This window comes from Labrus bergylta, chromosome 12 (assembly GCF_963930695.1).
Source record: "Labrus bergylta chromosome 12, fLabBer1.1, whole genome shotgun sequence".
In the NCBI taxonomy this organism is placed as follows: domain Eukaryota; kingdom Metazoa; phylum Chordata; class Actinopteri; order Labriformes; family Labridae; genus Labrus; species Labrus bergylta.
Window position 1 is genome coordinate 28,125,200 of NC_089206.1, and position 24,431 is coordinate 28,149,630.

Consider the following 24,431-nt stretch of genomic DNA (forward strand, 5'->3'; position numbering starts at 1 on the left):
TCACCATTGTTTTCTCTGTATCAATGTGTACTAACATGACTGTAATCTCTGTGTATTGACTCAATTGTATAACTCATTCCATGACTATGTATGATGTCAGCAGTGATATGCTGCAGAGAAATATCTAACCTTTATGTGTGCAACATCTGCTACATTAAGCAGCATCACACATGTAGAGGCATCACTATTCAGTCGCTATATTTAGCTACTGTATATCCATGCAGGCATATGAAGTAACAAACTGAATATTGAACAGTGATGTTGAAACAGTGAGTGTCTATTGTTGCTGAGAAAAATGTGATCTTGTACTGACCATGGTGTCAAATTGCATCTTAAAATCATTGACTATATAAAAATGCTGCTTGTTTTCTCAGTCGATCTTATGTTCCATAAGATTCCCCAGAGAAACAGCCACTCCTCAAAAGCTGGGACAGAATTATGAGAAATATATATATTTCTCATAATTATGATCTTTTTTTTTGTGAATATGATTTGTATTTTTCATTTTGGATCTAGCACTGACTCCCAGTCAATCCGACCTATTTCAGCATGGCATGCTCACAGAGAGCTATTAAGGGGGGCTTCAGGGATAATGTGTCACACATTTCTACAATTTGTACAATTCATTTAGCAGAAGCTTTTTATCCAAAGTGACGTACATCAGAGACTTAGTACAACACAAGCAAGGATCTAGAAAGGAGGAAACAACGTCAGTAAGTGCAAACAAACACCTTAAAGTCTGATTGAACACACAGGGGCTGACAGGAAGTGCAGTGCACATATTTCCAAATTTTGTGACAAACTTTTAATGTTGCTTGTTTGAATACAGTCTTGATTCGCATCATTATTTTTGCAGTTATATTGTATCTCTAAGGAGGAAATTCATGATGCCAAGCTTTTTGAAGGGCAATTTAATAGTAACATTGCATCTCAAATAAGATCATTACCTTTTTATTGGGCTTTTTATGTCTTTATTGGAGAGACAGGACAGTGGATAGAGTGGGAAATCAGGAAGAGAGAGTGGGGAATGACAGGTCAGACTCAAACCCAGGCTGTCTGCTCCGAGGACTACACACTGCTCCTGGCGCCCCATCATCACCTATTTAGGGCTTCAAACATGTCAAGGATCCTGGAAAAGGCTTTACAATGCTGATGGGTTTTACTCTTCCCCAAGACAGGATCAAAGTAAATGAGTGCTTTGTCGGCTGATATGAACCGCACTTCTGCAAACCATGTGCTATAGTGGGGCACAGATTAGCAAAGAAACAAAGGGCAGGATACCGTCTCTGTGAATGAGGCCAACATTAAAGGCTCCTCTGAAGCCTTTTTTTTAATGAATCACAAAGCCACACTGCTTAAATGAGCAAAGGAAGTCCAGTTTTACAAAAAAGTGAAACAGAGAAGAACACATAAACAAGCATAAACTACACATACAGAAGGGACTATTAAAAGAAGTCTATATTTAGAGCAACATTGCTTCCTTATAGTTTATATGAATTGTCATGAGAGTACATGGGGCTAATGAAGGATTATCTGGGTCTTTGAATTTATCCTTCGCCTCATGCAAGACCCACTAAAACAAAACTATTATCTCTGCAGCTAATCAGATACTGCAGCCCAATTATTGTCTTCTGCACTGGATCTCTGACCCAGTTCTTGTGACATCACCACACTGTGAACACTTGTACAACGTAGGTCTTAATTAGAACTTCTTAAGAGTTTGCAGAAGTGAGGCCTTGGCAGATTTTTTTTTTTCCACCTGAGGGAGGTGAAAAAGGCATGGCTTTGTCAATCCCCTTTGCCCTTCCCCAGCCAACTATAGAAAATGTTATCACTTTGGTCTTGACAACCCTGCCTCTGAGTACACATCATTTTCCAGCCCACACAGCCATTGACAATTGCCTTGTTAAAGGTGACTCCACATCTGATGGAAGGCTGGTGGTGATGGAAGACCCTATCTGCCTAGCAGGGTGTAGACTGAATCCGTGGTTTGCTTTTGTTTAACAGCTCAGTGGAATTTTCCTGTGTTAAGAATTTTGGAGTACAAAAAAAAAACCAGTGGTGATATATTCAGGGTAGAACTCGCAACTGATAGAGCATTTCCACTCTGAACTATGGTGTCCATGTACCTCCCACACATATCTAAAAACAGCACTTTGAAAAATACAGATCCACCGGGGAAAAGGTTTGCCAGCTGTAGATCATGAAGTTTCAGGTTGCAGTGGGCGGTTTTCTGTGTTGGGTCCAAACATGCACATCAAGAGGTTAAAATGAGATTTATTTTAACATATTCAGAACCTCGACACCAAACTTGGTTTCTCTAAATAGACTTTTTGTCATGTGGACCTCAGTATAAGACAGGTGAGCGCACCAGCTCTCATGAAGTCTTGTAATAAAAGGTGCTACAATTAATAGATATGTTTGTTACAAAAGGTCAATGCCTCATAACTAAAAGAACATGAGCTGTCACGCTTGCGGAAACCAATTTTCAGCAAGAACATAAATGGTCTGCCCTTATATATAGCACTTTAAGTGTTTGACCATTCAACCTGCTCAGTCACCAATGTCTTCCTAAGTTCTTTCTTGAATTTGTTCCTAAGAAAGTTCAAACGACAAGTCTAAGAAAGAGACTGTTCTAAACCTGCAGGATCTTTCCGCCCTTTATTCTTAAAGTGGTGATGTCGCTGAAACTTGGACCCCATGCATGTATTTCCTAATTAGCAAAGGTTAGGTTGCATTGGCGTTCATGATGGATTAATGCTGGGTTTTTGTAGATAATATAACAATGTGTAAGGTCTTTTATCTGCTCTTTATGTAAATTGTCTTGAGATTATCATTTTTTATAAATTAGAACTGTTTTCATAGACATGGCACCACACCGCATGACCCTGTAGTGGCCTCTCTAACATCCTGTCCTAATAGCATGCAAAGCGAGCAAGCGTCTGAGACAAAATCAGCTTGATTCTGATGTTTCCTATTCAACTGTCTTATCTGCCCCTTAGCAGTTAGACAGAGCAGTGCTATGCGGCGCATCCAAGATTGAAATGTTGTGCTTTGACTTTGGTTAACACCGGAAAAGACCTTATTTCTGCTGTTTACTGGCCAGCCTCTGAGTGTTGTGATTTGAGTCAGATGCTCGTCAATACAAAGCACCACTGTTCTGTTTGTTCACCTTCAGAATAAAAGCATTGGATGTCATATTGTTTGCAAGGGCAATCTGAATTTCAGAGCTGAGAATTTAATATTTAACGGAAGCAGTGTGGACAGCAGCTTGTGATCATGCTGAATGCATTGCGATATCCAACGCCCACGTGCTGTTAGGACACGGTATATATAACTCATCCAAAAAACAAAAAAAATGACTTTGCCATTTACAATTTAAATATGTAATCTTCTTATGCTATGCTACTATGATTGCTAATTAAACAGGAGATTTGAATATGTAACTATACGATAAGTAAACTGAGCATAGTTTATTTAAAATTGATCCCAAGACTGTAAAAGTATAAAACCAAAGATACAAAATACAAAAAAACCTGATGATTAGACTGTTCTCCAGAGCTCATGCTCGTCTCCTGTTGCTGTTCCACCCCTCGCACTCAGGCCTGCGGCGCAGAGGGGAGCCATCAGGCCACAAGCCTGGGACTCAGCAGCTTGCTGCCCGAATCGCACAGAATGTGCGGCATCCAGCCAACTTTGGGAGCAAGAAACTTCAGATAGAAGTCTGTTCAGTGCTTGTGTTCACACTCAACAAAGTTAGAACAGAAGAATCCTTGCAACTAGCACCCGTCTGAGGGCTCATGATAAAAGTCAGACCTTTAACACACTCTGACCGACAATGCTCCTCCAGCAGAATCGTGGGTGAAGATGGCATCATCAGGCACCCTGCAGAGACTGCTGACTAATGCAGAGTCAGTGGTCTCCTTCCTCAAAAAGGTTTTATCACAGTATAATACCATGGAGGTTATATTACAATTAAGGACATGCTGCAGAACTGAAACGTCATATGGCTGAAGAAAATCACAGCTGTGCTGATAATCAGAACGACAGCATGACCAGTGTGATAGTGTGATATTACACAACAGTTCTACATGAAGCGTCAAGTATAAAGTAATCAGCAACATCAGATTATTCTTTTTTTTGTTCATTTAATCTTATGGGCTCCATCTTCACAAACAGTTCCACAATAGAACTGGAACTGGACTGCTGCTGAGCAACCCAAACATTTTCCCTAAACTAGGGGTTTGGTAACCTATGTAAGCTGACCTTGTATTGCCTGTACGTACATTTAATTTTATGTTTATGTTCCCATTCATCATGTAAACAGTTACATCAGAGTGTTAAAACACAGTCAGAAGTCCTTTATGATGTTATACTTTATATCGGCACTCATTGAAAGCATCTTGTCTATTTAAAACTAACTGGACTAACTAAAAATATTTATTTTATGCCACATTGACTCCTAATTTCCACATACTCTGTATGCGCGACAGTCCGTCAGCACCGTGCACTACGCCGCCATTCGCTGTTACTTTAGTCAATGCTCCTGTTTCCACAGCAACTGCTCGGTCTTTCTCCGAAGTGTGCCAGCAGCGACACTACGCTCTGCTTTGTTTCAAATACCCTGCGGGTCTATTTTTCTGACCGAGCTCCGGCAGCAAGCACTGCACAGTCAAGATGGACAAAATAGAACGACCCTGGCAGGAAGTCAGACAAGGTAAAGGAACAGAGCGTCAGGTCAATTTCAAAATAAAACAGGATATACGGACTCACGAATGTATTTCCCACCGATTTATCAATATTAAGTCAAGTCACCAAACAAACAACAAAGCAACCTCAGAAAGACAAAACAACATGCAGTTTGCACGTTTTCCAATTTATTTCTGTGGGATCTTGTCGTTCTTCAACTTGTGATGTGTGTACAGAAACAGAGCCAGTGGGGCAGGGCGCGCGCGCACAGACCAAGTGGAAACAAGGAGCAACACTCAGGGCTAATTCCTGTAATATTATGATGCCCATCTTGTCTTTGAAAGCATCAGTACAATCAGATTGGTTACCAGTTGGAAAAGCTTCTTCTGGAATTCAGTGTCATTTTGTATGAAGAGTTTGATACTTTATTCATAGCCAACGTGTCACTGTCATAGTTTTCCTCACAAACCTCCGGGAGTGATGTTTGGTTAAGTCTTCTTTAACACTCAAACACTGGGCCAAACTACAGTTCAAGCAATTTGTTTGAAGAGCTAGAAAGGATTACGGATTAAGAAATACACCAAAGACAGTGGGGATGCTGGTGAGAGCTCAGACAAAGTCTTTCCATTCATTCTGGCTTCCCTGATTCTGCTCGCCCCGAGCCCAGCCTTTTCACACTGGGGAGAAGACTCTTAAAATAGAGATGGGGGGATATGGAGTATGCATTTGCATTACCCTGAGAGAGGAACGGAGATGGACAAAGAAAAAGGGAGAACAGGGAAGGAGCTGTGTGGCAGTTTACCCCTCTAGGGGGTAAAAATTTCTTTAGCATCCAGGCCACAGAACAAGGACATTTCTCCTTTCAAATGACACATAGACCACTGGCGAGGCAAGATGCATTTGACTGCTTCATCAAATTACAACAATGGCCCCGCAAATGCGTGTGAGAGAGAGAGAGAAGTATTACAAACACATAGTAGGGTTCTATGATGGAGAATTTTTTATAAAGTCATTTATCATGTGCCAACTTTAGTAACTCAGAGCTATCACTAAATTGTTGTGTTATAATTAGGATTTTCAGTGTTAACCATTTAATTGTGATGCGATTAAAGGCAGAAATGAGTGAAATCCTAATCTGTAACAACATTGATCGTTTGCAATTTTGTCCCTTTAGGCGCACCGTAGCTAAGCCACTGCACTGACAGCAGTATCTTCCTGTACACACAGTGATGGAGAAGAATGACACATCTACGCCTTTTAACGGCTCATTTCATACCAAAAGGAAAACACTCCAAGGCGGCTGAGTTGACAAGTCAAAAACAATATCTACCTCGTAACATCAAACATTTAACTTTTTACCATTCTCGTTAGCGGTTTGTTTTTTCTAGTGGTAACAAGTTATTTATTTTTTTCTATGGTTGAGTTAAAGTTGTAACTGTTCTACCACAAGTTCCCTATTTTCTTTCAGAGGAAAAGTAGGTCAAAACAGGAAGTAGTTCACCCTTGTTTAACTTGGTTAAGGCTTTTTGGAAAGCAAAATAATGAAATTTCAAGCATGATTAAAAATGGAATTAATCGCGCTCAATTATTTAAATTCAGCCTTAAATAGCAATTAAATGTATTTAATTGTTGACAGCCCTAGTTATCATCCTTTGTCAAATTACTGTCTGCTTCTTATAACGCTTGAATAACAGTGTTTAAAGCAAAGTGTCTATTTTTCTATCTACCTATCTGAAATATGTATCAATGTTTTGTCTCCACTTTCCAAATTCTAACACGGATGTTTTTCTGTTGCAATGAAAGCAACATTTAAAAAATAATTATTATAAAATAAAGTATAAAAAGAAGTGTTTAAACAACAGAATATGGCTATAGTTCATTGAAGACTGATAACCAGAGCGACAACATGTGTTTTTATTCTCTTAATGCAGTCCAACTTTTTAATTTCTAAATCTGACAGAACTTTAAAAAAACAACAACATTACTGCAATTGTTTCATTGTTGCAGTTAGGGTTTGTGGAAATTAGTGTTTGTCAAAATTAATGTTGCGATAGGCACTTTGGAGAAAGCAGCTCAAGAAGTCTTCATTTTGAAAGAGTCCATCTGGACAAATGTCAGAGCGCTGCTCTCAATGAACACATGAATGAAAGTGCTCAGCCTCTCTTACAGCATGATGCAGGAGCAGAGAAGAGTACTGCATGTCGGTGCCATTGCAGCAGCATCAAGTTACCCATCTCTGGCTTTCTTGTTGAAAGCTATTTTTTATTCATTGAAGACTATTGTCAGTTCTGCGCATTTAGCGCACAGAATATTGCACTCAAGTCTGCATTTAAATGTTACAGGGCCGCCTAAGAAAGCTTTATCCAGCCTTCAACAGCCATGAATATAATTCTTTTTATGTAATTATTTCTGTCAGGATCTAAAGAAAATGTAAAAAAATTACAGCAATGATAGCTACTAAAATAAAATACCCTTATAGCTTATAATTCCAAAAAAAAACTCTAAAGCTGCCATGAGATTCTAGACACATTGTGAGGACTGCACTGAAAAAGCTATGATTCATTTATAAATCTGAGAACACAATACTGAAGTTCTGTTTTTACACTGACTGACTTAGTGGATTTTCAGTGCAATGCAAGACACTGTTCCGCTGTTAAGCATTGTTACAGTCAAATGTCATCACACCTCACTAATAAATATCGTAAAATGATGATCCAGCCCATCCCAATGTACTGTTCCACCTGCTTCTTTAGCATGTTATCTGTTAAAATCATAGGCCAAATACATACGCATCACAACCACAGCTGCCAGAATTCTTGGTCTCCCCACACCCAACATCACACAACTCAACAACAGGGCCATCACATGCATTGCAACCTGAATAAAACAGGACCTCACACATCCTCTAAACACCCACCTCACCCCACTTCCCTCAGGACGCAGGTACAGAGCACTGAGGTGCAGAAGGGCTTGCCTTGGGAAATGAACCCTGCTGTTATAGCTGCCCTAAGCAAAAGGCCTCGCTGAACAGGCCAGAATGGCTCTTGATTTTTGTTTAACTCTGTTTGTTTTATACTCTTCGTTTTTTGTATGTATACTGTTCTTTGATGGGAAATGTCTATTGGACAGAAACAGGGCTGTGAAAAGGAATTTCCACATGGGGACAATAAAGTCAAAAGTTTTTATGTCTTAAAAATGAATTTTACAGATTTTAAAGATGTATTTTTAGGCTCTTTGTGCCTTTATTGTAGACATAGGATAGCGGATAGTCAGAAATCAGGGAGAGTGAAAGTGAGGAATGACATGCAGGAAAGGCGCCACAGGCCGGATTTGAACCCAGGCCACCCGCTTGGAGGACCTCAGCCTCCATGCATGGGGTGTGCAAACTAACCACTAGGCTACTGGTGCCCTAATTTAGCAGATTTTCTAATTAACTTTGGCATTGACGCCCTTACATTTAAATAGTAAAATCATTTACTAGTATTAGTATTATTAATATGATTTCACCAAGAGTTTGGCTATAACATTCCCATGGCGCGGTTATTTTTGTGCATCAGTGGGTCAGATGTTTTTTTTAAGGTCCTTGCTGAGTCCAGAAATAATATCCATGTCTTGGTGAGTCTCCATGTCTACAATAAGTGCACCTCTTCACTGTCCAGGAAACCTCTTCTGCTCCACTGAGCAATGCTCGCTCAGCTGAGACTAATGAGTAAACAGAACATGAATGACATCATGCACTGTCACTCTGTGAAGACAAACTTAAGCCTTCAATAATAGAAGAGGGTTCATGCCATGTTAGCATCATGGCAAAATCACAAGTGCATGAAGTCATAGTGGCTGGAAATGCTGCTTAATCTCCTAAACAACAGAAGTGACCTCTGAAAATCATGAATCACAACGCTAAACGTGGTAAAAAAAATGTATTTCACTTGTTGCAAACAACCTTACTATAAAGATGTTTTTTTTTGCTTTATGGGAAACATGTTATGTAAATGACTCTGACCTCTCTGGGATTAGTGAAGGACATTGTTCTTATTTGATTTCATTATGCCTTTGTAAAAGTAGTTTCTGTATCTCCATGTTCAATAAATACCAGCTGGTTACTAAAACAGGAGAGAAGCTAAAACAGGAAGTGTGGCAGCAAGAGACACATTAAGCAGTCAGTGCAACAGGTTCTATATTCTCTGCCAGAATATTAGTTCTTTGGACAAATCAAGAATTGAAGTATTAGCTTCGTGTCAGGGTTATTTCTCACTTATTGACTTTGAAATTTAAGATTTTATTTTTTTTAAATGAACTCCTCTCTTTCATTTCATTAGTTGTGTTTTTTCAGTCTGTAAGAAAGTGTTTCACCCTTTTTATATCTGCCAAAAGTTTGGCAATGATCCCAATGCCCTTTGAATCTGCCATGCGTAGAATTTGTTAAGAATAAATTACACCACAATATCCTAGCAAATCAGGCAAAACTAAATTCTTGCAATACTTCAAGTTCTGCGCCAAACAACAGCTCACTCATCTTTTTTTTTCTCCATTTTTCTTTAAGAATTCTTAAGGCTGCACCGGAAACTTCCAATACAAAGCTTCCAAAGCATTATGGAGGAGGAGTTTCATCAAACTGTATTACATGGAGACAGAATTTCAGAGAAAGCAAACCCAAGTCAGTCAAAGGAGGGACATAGGATATTCTAATAGGAAATGAAAAGGGTTTAGGTTTAAGACTCTTTCTCTCCCACCCTTCGCACGGTGGGAAGGGTGGGAGAAAAAAAAGAAAAAAAGACCAAGCTTCAAGTATGTTCCTTTGAAACAAGTTTCTCCTTAAAACCTTTTTCCACTTGAAATCGTTAAAACAGCCAAAAAATCACAATGATTTCACGTTTTCACTGTTATATCTGTTAAATTTTATAAACCACTGCATTGACAGTTATCAACGACCTATCCAACCCTATCCTGTATCTGTGCTGCAGGTGTAGGCACTAAACGGAAAACCCCAAAGCACATCTGCTCTTTAAACGGTCCGCTTAAGTCAGGTGTTTAAGGTAGCAAAAGCACCTGGCTGATGTGCCACAGATAAATAAAACCTGCTTCACAGACTTTTACCTTCCCTATCCTGCCTCTATTATCCATGTTACATCATCTGTTACAGAAGCCCTGTTGCATGCACAGCGCTCTGTTCAATAAGTACCCTGGTGATGGGAATGAGCTTGCCATGACATATTGGACAGACTTTAAAGGTAGATCAATCTGTTCAGCAGAAAGAAGAGTAGAAGCATGAGGTGTGAGACTAATAAGACATGCACACATTGTTGATGATCCTAAAACATTGTTAATGTTGTTTTAGTTGAGGGATTTTCAAGGGTAGAATTGCCAAATTGTTAAGAGTTTTCTAGAAACGTCAGCTGTTGGCTGGATTTTCAAAAGCAGGGTGTAGAGCACGTTAACTACTGATCAGTAGATAAGAAATTCAATCCAGGAATTTCAGGAACTCTAAGCATTTTGGGAACCAAGGAGACCCCATTCTGTCATTTTCAAAGTGGAATGTTTTTCCAGTCTTGCTTAATGAATGAATATCAGCTGTGTTTGACAGTTTGTCTTATTTAGATTAGATTATTTAGATTATTTAGTTTCATAATGCTCCAAACATTTTCAATGGGTGACAAGTCAGGCCTGCAGAAAGTCCAGTTTTCCACCCAGGCTCTTTTACTGTGGAGCCATCGTGTTGTAATAAATGCATTATGTGATTTTACAGACGTTTGCTACCGGTGTATTAACTTTTTTGAAATGTGTTATCGATATCAAATTCAAATTTAAAAAAAAAGAACATGTTGTCTTTCAACTTTTTGAAAAATGGTTTAAGTGTTTTGAAAAACAGGGTTGTATGTTATGTCCATTTACTTGTCTTTATCATTTGTTGCTGTTTGGGCTGTGGCAGCCATGTGGAAGGGTAAGAAAGATGTAGAAGTTCTATGTGTGGGTTTGTTGGGCGGGGGGGCTCTGGGATGCTGGAGCTCACAGGCCGGCCTTCCCGAGGTTTCGTGAGACTAATCGGCTGAAACATTAGTGAAGGGAGGTTCCCACTTGACAACCCCAGTGATGTCCTGGCTCTTTTCCATCCATTAGCATACATGTTGAGTTGTGGAGGCCAGAAGTGGCCATCTGATAGAGTAGGTAGTATCTATTGTACCTGGAGCTTGCACCAACACAGCCTGGGTCTGTTGAAAGTGACAATGCTGTTTAGGTTGCTGTGGCATAAGGACCATAGGGTAGGTTATGTCACTTATCAATAGGGCATAGGGGAAAAATGGGATGATGGATGTCTTCACTGAGGGCTTATCCTTTCATTAGGGCACGAGTACCTTGTGTTTTTTAATACTGTCTCAAGAATGTCACCATTAATTTTAAGATGGTGGTTGTTTTTAATTGTATAAAAAACTAGATTTTAGCTGTCAGATGTCAAAGATCTTAAGATGTTAAAGATTTAGTTGGTGTTAGGGGCAAGCTAGGTTCATCTTTTGAATAATGAAACTGTATGAATCCTAACCTTTAAACAGCCTGAACACTTTAAAACAACTGGATTGTTAGTGGCAGCTCAGTTTTGTCAGAGAAACACAGATCTTTAACAAGAAGCTGCTACATTGAGTGCTTTATCAGTTTTAACTGTCTTTTATAACAAACAGCATATATATCAGGATGTAAAAACAGACTTTTTCCTAGCCCTGGCTGACATTATACAAAGTTTGAACAGTAGTGTTGTTTAAGCTATCGTATGTTGATAAATTACCTGAAATTGCTACTCAAATAGTAGTTGAGTGAGTGTCAGCCATGTTTGATCCACAGTTAAAGCACAGTGCAGCTTGCTGTGCAGGATGCTGCTTTGGAGCAGCAAAGAAGGATCAATTCCCTGTGAAACATGTTGACTTTTTTAGGATGCTGGTAAAACTTTGTTGTTGAGTCGGTGCATAACAGACATACCAAAATCTGACAGAGCATTTCAGGTTTTATCTGAGGCATATCTGAGGCGGGTTTAGATATTGGAACGACTCTAGGAAAACGTTGACTGGAGACTCACCGGGGCATACATTTTCATTGTTGCACTTGCACGGGAGGCACTTCAATGAATTCAGTAAATTATTTCTTTCTGCCTCACGTACTGAAGTTATTTATACATCCTGGTGTAGACCTTGCAGTTCTTTAACTTCAGTGGGTAGAGTAGACTATTATGCATGGGACTTTTGGGGAAGATTTATTATAGAGAACAGGCAAAGGTCTTATGTTGCATGGTGGCTGTACAGAACAAACGCTCTTGGGGAGTATGGGGTTTATGGTAGCTTAAATACACCCTTCGGACTGAAGTGCTTGGACATGTGTTGGATAAATTATCATTACATTTGGTACAAACATTAAATTGCTCCCCAGGATAAAAACTGTTGGTGAACATTTGACCTTTAGCTCTTGGTCTAAAACCCTCTTCATACTAAATGGATCAAGTGCATGAGTAAGCTGTTATACTGCAATAAATTGACCAGCACAACCTCTTTCTCTTTTAACTGCTTAAAAGCAAATGCAATGCAGAGATATTACACATTTATATGGATATTCATGAGCTAACATGGCATGCTGATGATTGCTGCACACAATAGAAAGTGCAAGACGGTCAGTAAACACATGTGAAATGTATTTATTTTTGCATATTGGAACATATCATTTACCTATAAGTATAAGATATCATTAACCTCCCATGATGTTCAGTGCTTTTGTAATGGTCTCCATGGAGATAAAAACCTTCAATTACTTGAATCCCCACAAGGTGAACGCGGAAAAACGATCATCCCAAATGAGCGTTATCATGCGTACAGTTGAGAAGAAACACCAAGCTGTAATTGAGGAGAATAAATGGACGTTATAAAGGTCTGACTTCCCAGAGAAATGTGTTATCCATATGAAAAATATGGATGGATTGCATTTCCAGTCCAGTAAACTCAGTTAAGTGTTGATGATAAAGCCAATTGAAATGTCAAAGGATATACACAATGCTGAAAGGAACCTCTAAAAACTTGATGAATTGAATGCACATTGGAAATTTATGATCTACGAGGCTTCCATTATTATATTCAAAACCATTTTTTAACAGGTGTACGGCCTCTAGAACACGTCATGTCTTTTTATGACAGCGAAGGCAAACAGTGACACATTGTTGAGGAAGTGCTTCCCCTTTTCGTCAGACTTAAAGGTAAACTCTTCACTTAAGGAAAGCAAAGCCCAATTCATCAGAATTGTCTGAAGTGCTTAGAGAAGAGGGGGAATGACAGTCAGCAAACGTGTGCTATCAAATGTTGAGCTCACACAGTACAGCATGCAAAGCATATGGACTGGAGGCATCAGCACCTTTTTATCAAGCAGAAACCCAACAGACAGCTTCATATTTGGACAGCAACTCAAAATGAACCATTAGCAAAAATGCTCTATTGTAATGTTAATTCAGTTCTCATTCTTTTTTTTTGTCTGCTCTGCACTTTACTGGAGCTTCTCTTCTCCCATTGTGTAAAGCACTTTTCTAGGGATGAGGCCCAAAGAGCCTTTTTGTTTCTGAGCAAAGACTAAAGGGATGGCAGATTCTTGGATGTTACATCTGAATGCCTGACAACTAAAGGTGATTTTAAATCCACACGGCTGATAAACTTTATGTATTGCGTGCACTTGGCAGGCATGAGTCAAAATGCATTTTAAGGTCCTCACAATTCCTGCACACTCACAACCACTTAAACTATGTGAAAATAGTATTTCCTAATAACAGTGTGTTCAAAATAAATCTTAAATCACTTGCTCAATAACAACAAAATATCTTCAGTTCCTTTATTTTCATGGATGGTTTCTACCTTTTGTTTCGCTGCCCAGCCATCAACTTTAAACATACAACATGTCGAATTTTATGACAATGTGGGGGTGGGGGTTTCATGATTCCATAATTATTGTAGTATTGATCGAGAGTCCCCTGGCGGCGGAATCTACATATATTCATAGTTTCTAAGACATTTTTTGGACTAAAAAGAAAAGAATCTGGCAGAAGGGCAGGGATATGCTTTATCAGGCTTTGTTAGAGAGCAGCAAAACACCACACACTATAAAAGACACTATACCAGGTCAAGACTATTCGTTTATCTTATTTACCTACTTTTAATGATTACTCAGTCTGAGAGGCAGAAAAGAGAGTTCATTTCATACTTAGTTTTTAGTTAATATATTGAGGAACAGCTTAAATTCAGACAATTCTTTCTCAATGCTTTGCTTATTAATTTCTCAGCATTAAAATTGATGTAAATAACTGAAATTGTTCTTGAAATGTGGATTGTGCTGCAGAATTATAATGGAAAGTACAAGTATCCGACTGGAACTCTGTATGGGGTGACATGTATAACATATAGTATTTCTTTGAATTTCCCTGCAGGGGGGAAAAAGAAAAAAAGGTTTTAACTGTTTTCCTGCATTTAGATCTCCATAGCATTCAGCAAAGCCCATAATGTGCAGTTTCGGAGGGCTGGACGGACAGATGGATGGATACGTAATGGTTCCTGAGGGAAACTTCAGCATCCAGTAGCAGCTTACAAAACACACACATCGCCTTTTAACATTTGTTACATCTAACAACACCCACTTCCTCCTCACCAAGTATAAATTAAGCCACACAAAAACGTTACCCCTACAGGGATCAAAATGAAACCCATATAATTGAAAAATTAGATGTATACCACCAAGACATTTTAAATGACCTCGTGCAGGAAAAAGAATCAAAAGCTATTTACCATTTAAATCACAGATTAAAATTGGACCTGTACAAATTAGAAGAGACCTAAATTATACAGCTGCTACACAGCAGCATTCGTATGGTAAGGTACAGCTGAGATGAGATGAGATTCAACTTTATTGTCATTACACATATACAGGTATAGAGTAACGAAATGAGGTTTGGCATCTCACCAGAAGTGCAAATAAGCAGCTGTGTCTGTATGGAGAAAGAGAACATTTAAAATGAGTCTGTGCATATACTTTAAGGTGCATTTGTGCAACCGTCTCACTCCTTGTGGTTATATATATCTATATATATATAGATATATATATGGATTTACGAGTATTGTGTTTTTCATTGCATGCACTTCATTGTTGAGCAAATGAGATTTTGCCCTGTGCTGGTGGATGTATTTAAACTGCAGTTGTGGAAGTGTTTGCATTTCATCCAGTAAAGCTTAGAGAGTCCATCCTCTGTCCACTGAAAAGAGGAGCTATGATACTTCTGACTCTCTATTTGCAGCCTGTTGAATATGCAATCATGTCTTTGTTCAAACCGTGAGGCCTTGTGTGCTCGAGCTCTCAAACTAAGCATCGGGGCAAATAGAGCCCAACATCTATACTGTACACCCATATTCACCGACATACACACATGCAAATGGCTCTGTGGCGGCAAAAGATAAACAGGAACCAAATCACTCCTTTCCATTAAGTGTGTTGTGCTGTTCTAATTTATTTCTGGCAATTTTCCTTCAACATCCTATCCTCCAGCTGACTACCAATGTATAGCCATGATGTATTATCTATCTAGAATACTTGTAAACAAACAGACATCCCACAAATATGGCAAGAGGATGCAGAGAATCACATGTTTTGAACTATTTGTATTTGTTCCACTTTTCAGAATAACAGCTGCATTTGGTTGTGTAGCTTTGAAATAAACATTCTCTGAGGTGGAGAGGCTAAGCTCTCCTCTGTACGTGTCCTGTATTAAGGAGGTAAATACCACAGTTGGATCTCAAAAGATTTTTCAGAAAGATGTACGGATTGCGGCAGACCTCTGAGAGGAAAACGTTCCATGGAATCTTACTCGTGCTTAACACACACACACACACACACACACACACACACACACACACACACACACACACACACACATGCACACATACACAGTACAAAAAAGCTAAATCGCTTCTATAGCTAGTGAAATACTCGCTTTTAACTATTCTATAGCGGGGATATGATTGCTCCCCTATGTCCATTTGAAACATTGGTTGTCCACACACTCAAAAATGAACACCCATGCAAGCAAGAAACACTTAAAGAATGAATGGTAACGGCAGTATCAATGCCGTCAGGGGGGCAACAATGGTGGAACATTTAAAGTAAAGCAAAGTCTGCAATCATATGTACCTCCTCGAGTATTGCCTTGTTTATTATTTACAGAGAGGCTCAGAAAGAGCGTCTACCCTAAAGGCCTGTAGGATGCTAAATGAGGTCACTGCCTACTGCCACTCCAATCCCCCCCCCCCCCTTTCCGACACCAACATTCATCTTTCAGTTCTAATTATTAGTTTTCTAAACTGTGAGCATACAGTATATTAGTGGAAATTACAGGATAGCAATCCATCTTTTTGTTTCCATATAACTGGTTGCATTGCTGGCTTAATCATGCAAATTTGGCAGTTCTTTAAGGTCTTTGTTCACTGAAGCACTCACTTGTGTAAACCTTGCGGTTCTATGCAAAAGTATGGTTAAGAGAGGGCATATCTTAGCTGCTATGAAACATTGCTGCGTTGCTGGGGATGGATAATAATTCGTAGGGGAACAATATGGTTCGGAGGGGGTCTAAGATGCTCACCCAAGGCTGTTGCATCATCCCATTAATTACTCCCACTGTGCTATGTCCTCCACTGCAGTGTGCATGACCCACATGTTCAGATAGATAAGCAGGGCTGAAAAGAGCATGGGAATAGGGGGAAAGTGATAAATCAAAGGTCAGGCAAATGTACCAATGAACATATCGACTCAGCTCCTCACTGTCTAGAGTTGTATATGGCCTAAGCCTCATTTCATATCTTTACACTTGCCAGTTGGGAACAAAATGAAGAAGAGGGAGGTTGGGACTTTCTCACGTGTATTTATGAACTACTTTTGAGTAAAAGCGAACTGCAGAGGCACCCCCGGAGCCTGAAGATGGCCAGTTAGTGGGAAGGGTGCTGACGGATAAATCAGATTCTTTGATCAGGCTGTATTGATCTAGCAAAGTGCACTACATGAATCAAGAATGAGCTCTTTGTGTTTTTTTCACTCCGTGGGATGGTTGTGCCGCTGTGTTTCAGCGCAATGGTAAAACACACTTTCTCATGTAGCACCAAGATGGACATGCTGGTCATTAAGCCCAATCATGCTGACAAGTGCTGGCACTATGTTGAGAAATAAGACTTGAAGTTAACAAGAACTCAATGTGGGTATTTTAGACTTGGATGAAAGCATGTGTCTTTGTTAGCCAGAATAGCCCATGGAAGATGTGTGAGTGAAAGAAGTCAGAGCAAAGTAAAGCATGATACTTGAATCTGCACTCCAAAAAAGTCCAATATTAAGAAGTGTGTTTGTTTAGTTTCTTGTCAAAAAGAAATATCACGTTCACCTGACAAGTCGAGAAAACTTCTTATTTAAATGTGTTTTTTAATGTAACATAAGTTGTCTTCGTGATGTGTCTTTAACACATCATGTGACTCTGATATGAGGATTGATGGAAAACTAATTTCCGTGCAGACAGACAATAAAGTGTTATCTGATGTTATCTTATATGGAGCTAAAAATAAGAGCTAAATTGCTTTTAATGAGTTTAAATTACTGCCAGAGCAGCACATACGATTAACTTGTTTTTTTTGTGTTCTTGAATTAAGATAAAAGATCTAATTTTAAGAAACTTAACAAGTACATTTTGCTCGCTGCTATTTTCACTCATTGAAAGCTACTTTGGCCTGCTTTTGGCTTTTTTAAATGTTTTTTATTGGAATACGATTTTTAACTGGACTAGTCAGGTGAATGTGGCTTATATGAAGAGTAAAGAAATATTTTTGACTTGAAATGAGACGAATACACTTTAGAATATTTTAGTTTTTACAGTGTAAAATGAAAGTGGCATATACATACATTGCAAAAACAGATGTGTGTATGTTAGATAAATAGATGGATGGATTAATGGATGATAAATAGATAGATAGATTTTTCAGAAGCTAAATGAGCTAATCTTTGTGTCTTATTCTGAAGGATTAGCTACACAGTTATGTAATATGGCAGTCAGTTTAATTTAACAATGGTTGTATCGGTCATATTGCTGCCCATGTCTCTCCCCTGCTAATTGGTTATGACAGTCAATAAGGAGTCATTTATGGTTCACTCGTGTCCTTAGCAACCGCAAATATCTCTTTTTACTCCCGTGTTTCTCTGTTGGGTGTACTTGGGTGCTTTGTCAGAAGGACCAGCATCCTTATCTATTTCAAAGGGATAAACTATGACGATCCTTCTAGATTTGACGGACGGCTGAGCAGACAGAGTGTTTACACACACACACATACATACATACATACACACACACACACACGCGCGCACACACACACACACGCATGCGCACACACACACACACACACACACAAATATCCAGAGAATAGGATCTCAGAGAAGCAACACAGCTGCAAATTAGGTTAATCGTGCTCAAGAGAGGCCTGGTAATAACCCTCATAGAGGCTATTAAGGCGGCACCTAAATCACAGGAACATCTATCAGGAATATAAGTCACAGTCAGCCTCGGAGTTCTCGGTGAAGCCATCTGTAAGGAAGAGCCACTGGTCATAAACATCTCCAGAGAAAACACCTCATTGGAGAGCACATTTACATTTGTAAACCTGGTTCTACAGTCTGTAATATTAATAAAAATTAGGCTATTACTCTGAGTAAAACCATTTCTTTTTCTGCTTGTATATTCTATGAATATTTTTTATCGTAGACCTCCATCACTCCAGATATCTCAATCACCCAGCATCCATTTCTTTAAAACAATCTTCCCTGAACAAAAAATGTAGATACATGTACTTAACAGACACCTATGACTAACAAGCCTGTCGTAAGCCAGTGGAAACAGATGAAGTCTTTCAGGAAAGCTGCAGTGTGCCTCAGAATGATAGCATCTCTGGTGGCTCAGCGTTATAAGAGCAGCTCACCGTGGGGAACCTAAAACTGTGTGACGTCTGTGAAAGATTAAGCCCTCGATGCAGAGCCTGGGAGAGATGAATCCCTGCTGGTTTAACCCTCCAGTGAGACACTTGCTCTTTTGAGCTTGTTATATATCTATTAAATTGGATTCAATTTAAATGTATGAGAAAAATATACGTGTGAAACTCTGCATTGAAAACCCTTACAGTGGCAGGCAGAAGGTTTTAGGCTGTGTTCATTTGTTACAACTGGCACTTAGATATATTTGTCTTTTCATTCACATATTGAATTATAGTTCTGAATTTGGGTTGTTTCCTATAGGGAGTATCACAAACACTACTCAAGAAGACCCCGAAAAACGAACTTGAATTTGCCAACGTTGAAGATTTTGGTAGTTTTTTAAGGAAGTACTCCAAAGGTTTCCAATCACAGACTGTACATTATACAAAGAGATTATCTTTTTGGTTTTTACTGTTGGTTGGACAACATAAATAATACAAATTCATCAATATGGGTTTGGAAAAGTTATGACAGAAATTTTTACCTTTTTGACATTTTTTTAAAGTTCAAAATGCTTCTTCAGTCTCTCCATTAGAGCTGAAATGCCTCTCGCCCTTACTCCACTGATTGGCATGGAAACACAGTTGAAACACTGAAATTATGGGTAACATAATCATCACACTATTGTATAAAAATCATTAAAACAATACACTTTTTACATACATAAGTCCATACATACATCTTTTATAATTCCAGGTGCAAAGAGAAACCTTAAGAAAAGATCAACAGTTCAGCAACATTTAATGGTATCATGCCCAGATTACTGTGATTAAAGATTACATTGAGTATTACAGTATCATTTTAAAGATCCGTTTTTTGTTTATATATTCAGCTGTTTTTTTTATTCATTTCTTTCTTTCAGGTTTGCTGCTCCATTAACGCCCACACATGATGTGTTTGTAGGCAGTCTGTTCTAAGTCTGTTACAACAGGTACAGGAGGTTTTTCAGCACATGTCAAATGCCTTTTTCTAAAAGAGAAAAGATGCTAATCATGTTAAAAACATTGTATACTTGAAGTCAAGGCTTTCTCCTTCACACATTGTGTTTAGAAAAACCTGGCATTGCAATTGCTGCCTGATAAAAATAACTACAACGCAATATGCAGCCTTATAGTCTGCAATTGCAAATTCAAAGAAACAAGTTGAACTGGTTAAAACGAAGCAGCTCAGAATTTGCCGTTCATCCCAAATCCCACTTTCGCATTCCAAATTGTGTCAGCAAGAGGCAGGGACAATCCTAAAACTGAAAATGGGTTTCTTTGTTCCTCTAACTGATCCAGGAGACAGAGATGCATCATCTTAGGGGCAGGAATTAGAGCCACTGGTGGGAACGAGATCCAGCAGGTGGCAAGGGAATCTCACGGCTCGCAGGTTTGGTCTCATTTCACTGCATGTTATTACATCTAAAGCGATCGCAGGGCAAATGAACAGACTCGATTTTAACTACAATTTGCAGAGTTCCCAATCGAGTCTTAATCAATAAACCTTTCTTACATAATTATTTTTCGTCAAAACAAAGAAAGTATCCATTTGGTATTTTGTCCTATGACTATTCTTGTTATTATTGCAACAACAACAAAAAAGAGCAGAAGGAGAAGAGCACCCAAGTGCATGTGTGTGGGTGTTTTTTGGGATGGATGGGGGTAAAGCTTTGGAACTCCCTCCAGACAGTCTGCATGGCATCTTGAATCTTTGAATCTTTGATAAGTCACCTACTACTTTATTCACAAGGAACACACATTACATGAAAACAGCTTTTTCTTTCTATCTTTCCTTTTTTTGATGGATGGTGTTGGGGGGATTACAATTAAAAAGTGACACATCATTGTCATAAGAAATGTCCTCATAAATGTACATTTTCGTTGATTTCAGCGGTTTCTTTCTTTGTCATTAGGGGTTTGTCTAAGGGCGCTTGCACTTTTTTTTTTTGTCTTCACAATAGTGCAGGAGCTGACAGACAGGCTGCATACACGAGTGTCTGTGCGCGCTGTTCGTGTGTGTGTTTGGGCTTTCAGATTATCTGAGTAGCTTCTGCCATACTGTTGGCGACCCCCAGCGTATAGAATGTGTAACTTTTGGTCATATTCTATTTTTGAACAGCACAAATTATATCCATATAAAGCCTTCGCGTTTGCATTGCCACTAAAATGACATTATAGTCGGTGTATTAGAAAGGACTTTGGTATCCATGAACCTTCATTGTCATGCTTTTACAGACCTTGTGATACATATAATTCATTTATCCATCCCAACAGACTCACATAACTTGCAGTGGCGTATATTGAAAAACTGAGACAACACACTGTCGAAAAGCGAATTCAAATGTGAAACTACATGGAAATAAATTGCTCTTTCGGATCCGCTCATCATTTGCTGATTGTGATTCAATTATTGTCACGATAAATAAAATTGTGCGTCTCTTACCTGCGTGCAACACTCCGTTTTACCCACATTTTCTCGACTGCCAAATCCGTCTCAGTCCTGCAGGTATCCTCCCATTTAGATGGGTTTCCTCCAAAGTCGACAATATCTGATAAAAAAAAAAAAAAAAAACACTCAAGGGACGGACCTTCCTCCAGCTGTCAGTAACGCAACCATTCTTTTAAGCCATATCCTTCAGCGTTGCGCACATCAAATACCTTCAATAGCTGTGCGAAATCCCACTTAAAATGTACCAGAACAATAATCAGGTCCCTTCTAACTTGCTCGTCAACAGTTCTTGTAATCGTCCTCGTTATCGGTCAAACGGAGTGAGGTGCACGCGAGAAGCAGGGCAGGTGAGTGGGAGACCCAAAAAAATAGCCTCAAACTTTGCCTCCGCGCAAAGCTGTCATTACTCTCCCGCTGGAAAGACAAAGATGAGAGCAGCGCAGGGAGAAAACAAGGCGTGTGGTTGGCATCCTCGCCGCTGAAATGTCAGCGCACGTTCTCCCACATTGTTGAAAGGCAGATGAACGTCCAAAAGATTGAATATATTGGGGGTGGAGGATGAGGATTTTCGGATCTCTGAAGCATGGAGGAAAGAAGTCACCGCTGGCTGCAGGGGGTCCTGGTTATCTTCTCACATCTCTGCGCGGGTTTAGGGATGCGAATGGGGTTAGACAAAATAAAAAAAATACATTAAATGAAAATGGAAAATAAATGGGTTCAACTGAAAAAAGAAAGAGGGGAGGCGAAGCCTTAAAGGAGAATCCTGGAGGTCGGGAGTTTTTTTTTTTTCCAGAGGAGTTTGGAAGAGGGGGAATGAGAGCTTGTCATCAGAGAGGAGAGGAGGCTGGTCCGTCTCCTGCTGCTCCTTTTCTTTCAGACTGACGAACGACCTGCCTGCTGAGCCCCACGCTGCCGTGACGTCATTTTAAAGCCAAATATGTCATGTGCTGGAGTGTCACACGTCATGTGCGCGAGTTTTAGACTGGGCAGTACAGTATGCTACTGAGCTCCAAAAAGCTGAATGGTAGACGAGAAATGTGGCTCTTATGCCAATATGAGTGTTGGAAAAATGGGTGCAAATAGCTGGAAGAAAATCTGGAAAACTGACAGCATTATGTCATGCCAGATGCACTGAGAGCCAGATGTTACACCCAATGTGCCTTAAGTCTGTGTGTGTTGTGGTCAAATTAAAATAACCTACAATTTGACACACCACTAAAAATGCAAGCAGGTTCATTATGAAATTAAAAGGAATCTGCACTGGCACATGATTCATCGCTTAATAGCATCAGATGCCAAAACAAACCATCATTACACCTATTGATCGGCAATTTAAGAAATAAAGGAACATGATGGAACATGTGCAAGACAGCAATCAATGGAAATACTTAAATTAAATAAATTACAGCTACAATGAGTTCATTTATTAATTTTTAATATAATACTGATGGCTCATTTTCCGCCCTGAAGACTGAGCACAAGAGACACTTGGGCGTTCCATGACTTCAGCCAATCAGCCTCTCTCTAAATGCTCATGGATTGAACGTATGCAAATAGAGGGTATAGTGTTGCGCTTTGCTTGTGTTATTATGTCGCCTTGATGTAACCACAAGGAGGCACCAAAGTCAAAAAGTTTCTTCTTCTAGGGGCTGTAATCTGACAAAATGTCATTCTTTGGTTTTCTTGATTGCAAAGACGTGAGTCCTGCCATTAGGGGTTACTTTTTTAATCAGATAAACTATGATTTTCAAGAGATGGTGGTTGTTGCACTTTGACTTAAGTCTTAAGCCATGTTAAGATATACTTTTATTGATTTCAATATTTTCAGTTTTTACACTCTGTAAGTCATGAATACACACATGCAGAAACAGGATCCTATGGACATGCACTAATGGTGGTGGAGGGGGTTTGGTGCCTTGCTCAGGGGCACCTCTGCAGTGCTCAGAAGTTGATCTGGCACCTCTTCAGCTACCAGACCAACTTCCATATTTGTTCTGCACCAGGACTTAAAGCAGCGACCCTCCGGTTCCTAACCCAAGTCCCTACAGACTGAGCTACTGCCACCCTGAGCTGCTTGTATGTGGTGCATAGAGTTGAATGCTGACATCATCATGCTCACATGCTTAAAGGTCAACAAGTTCAATTAAGTCTCAGAGGTCCCCAAAATATGTCTGTGAAGTTTCTTGCTAAAATCTGCCCCGATCCAGCATGCCTATAACCCCCTCTATTCAGCCCTGTTTCTGTGTCTGTAGCTTTAAATGCAAGCTGTTTTAGACCACACCCCTCTTGAAAGTTTTGGGCAGCTCTTGCATCATGCCCAATTGTTTACGATGAGAAGGCCGACTCAGAGGGCAGAACAAACACCTAGCCATGGGGGTGTCACCCTCCTGGCTGAGGGGTTACCGGCCTTTGTGAGGTCACAAAGGGAAAATCTCAAACGGCCTGTTTGAGCACACATTTCCTGAAAAGTGGAGCAAACAAAAGATGGAGAGGATGGACTTTTTCTTTAATTGGGGGGTTTGTAGGGACACATATTAGCGTTAAAAAAAACATGGTAAATTGTATTCTGACTAATATGTTACCTGTAAAGTGATAAGGCTAACATGCTAATTCTAAGCTGCTATTATGTTCATCATGTAACTGTCTGAGATAACTATTGTTACCATAATAAATAAGCTTCTTGCATTAAACACAATTTGGGCCCAAGTGGATGTTATTAGAGCTGCAGCTAATTAGTCATTAATAAAGTCTACTAAAAAAAATACAATGTTGCCCTGATGAAAGAACTTCTATAATCCTCTTGAACAAAGTGAAGGTATCAACATTTTTGTGGTTGAACCTGACAAGAATGTGTGTCTTAATAACTGGAACATGTCATGCTATAGCAGATATGTCAACTCAAAGTGGTGACAGAATACAATGATAAAAAAAACAACAACAAATGTTACACTTATTAAATGAGGCTTTGCGTTACTTCATGCAGGACACCGCAGCTGTAATCAGCTGACAGCCAGCTGATTGAATCATTGCTTCTTATCACACACATTTACACCAATCACAGCTCATTCTCACATCAAGGCGGCCAATTTAAACACACCTTCCGTCTCATTGACCTCTTCTACATCAATGCTGCTCACACTGCTGCTGCTAGCAAATCTTTGCCTCTACCATCCCCGCCGCATCCCTTTCTGCCTAAAGCCTTTGGTTCACCCTTGTGGGGGGTTTAGCACTGTGCATGGGCGGTTCTAGGC

General features: G+C 39.5%; 1 protein-coding gene across 1 annotated transcript in view; it reads right to left on the reverse strand.

Moving 5' to 3' along the window:
* ajap1 (adherens junctions associated protein 1) overlaps positions 1-22,061 on the reverse strand; it is a 52,132-nt gene extending 30,071 nt beyond the window's left edge. Inside the window, exon 1 of the mRNA XM_020638166.3 lies at positions 21,175-22,061. Coding sequence (XP_020493822.1) covers positions 21,175-21,203 — 29 coding nt within the window. The 5' untranslated portion in view covers positions 21,204-22,061. The remainder of the gene's footprint in view (positions 1-21,174) is intronic.
* Between the last annotated feature and the right edge of the window lie 2,370 nt (positions 22,062-24,431).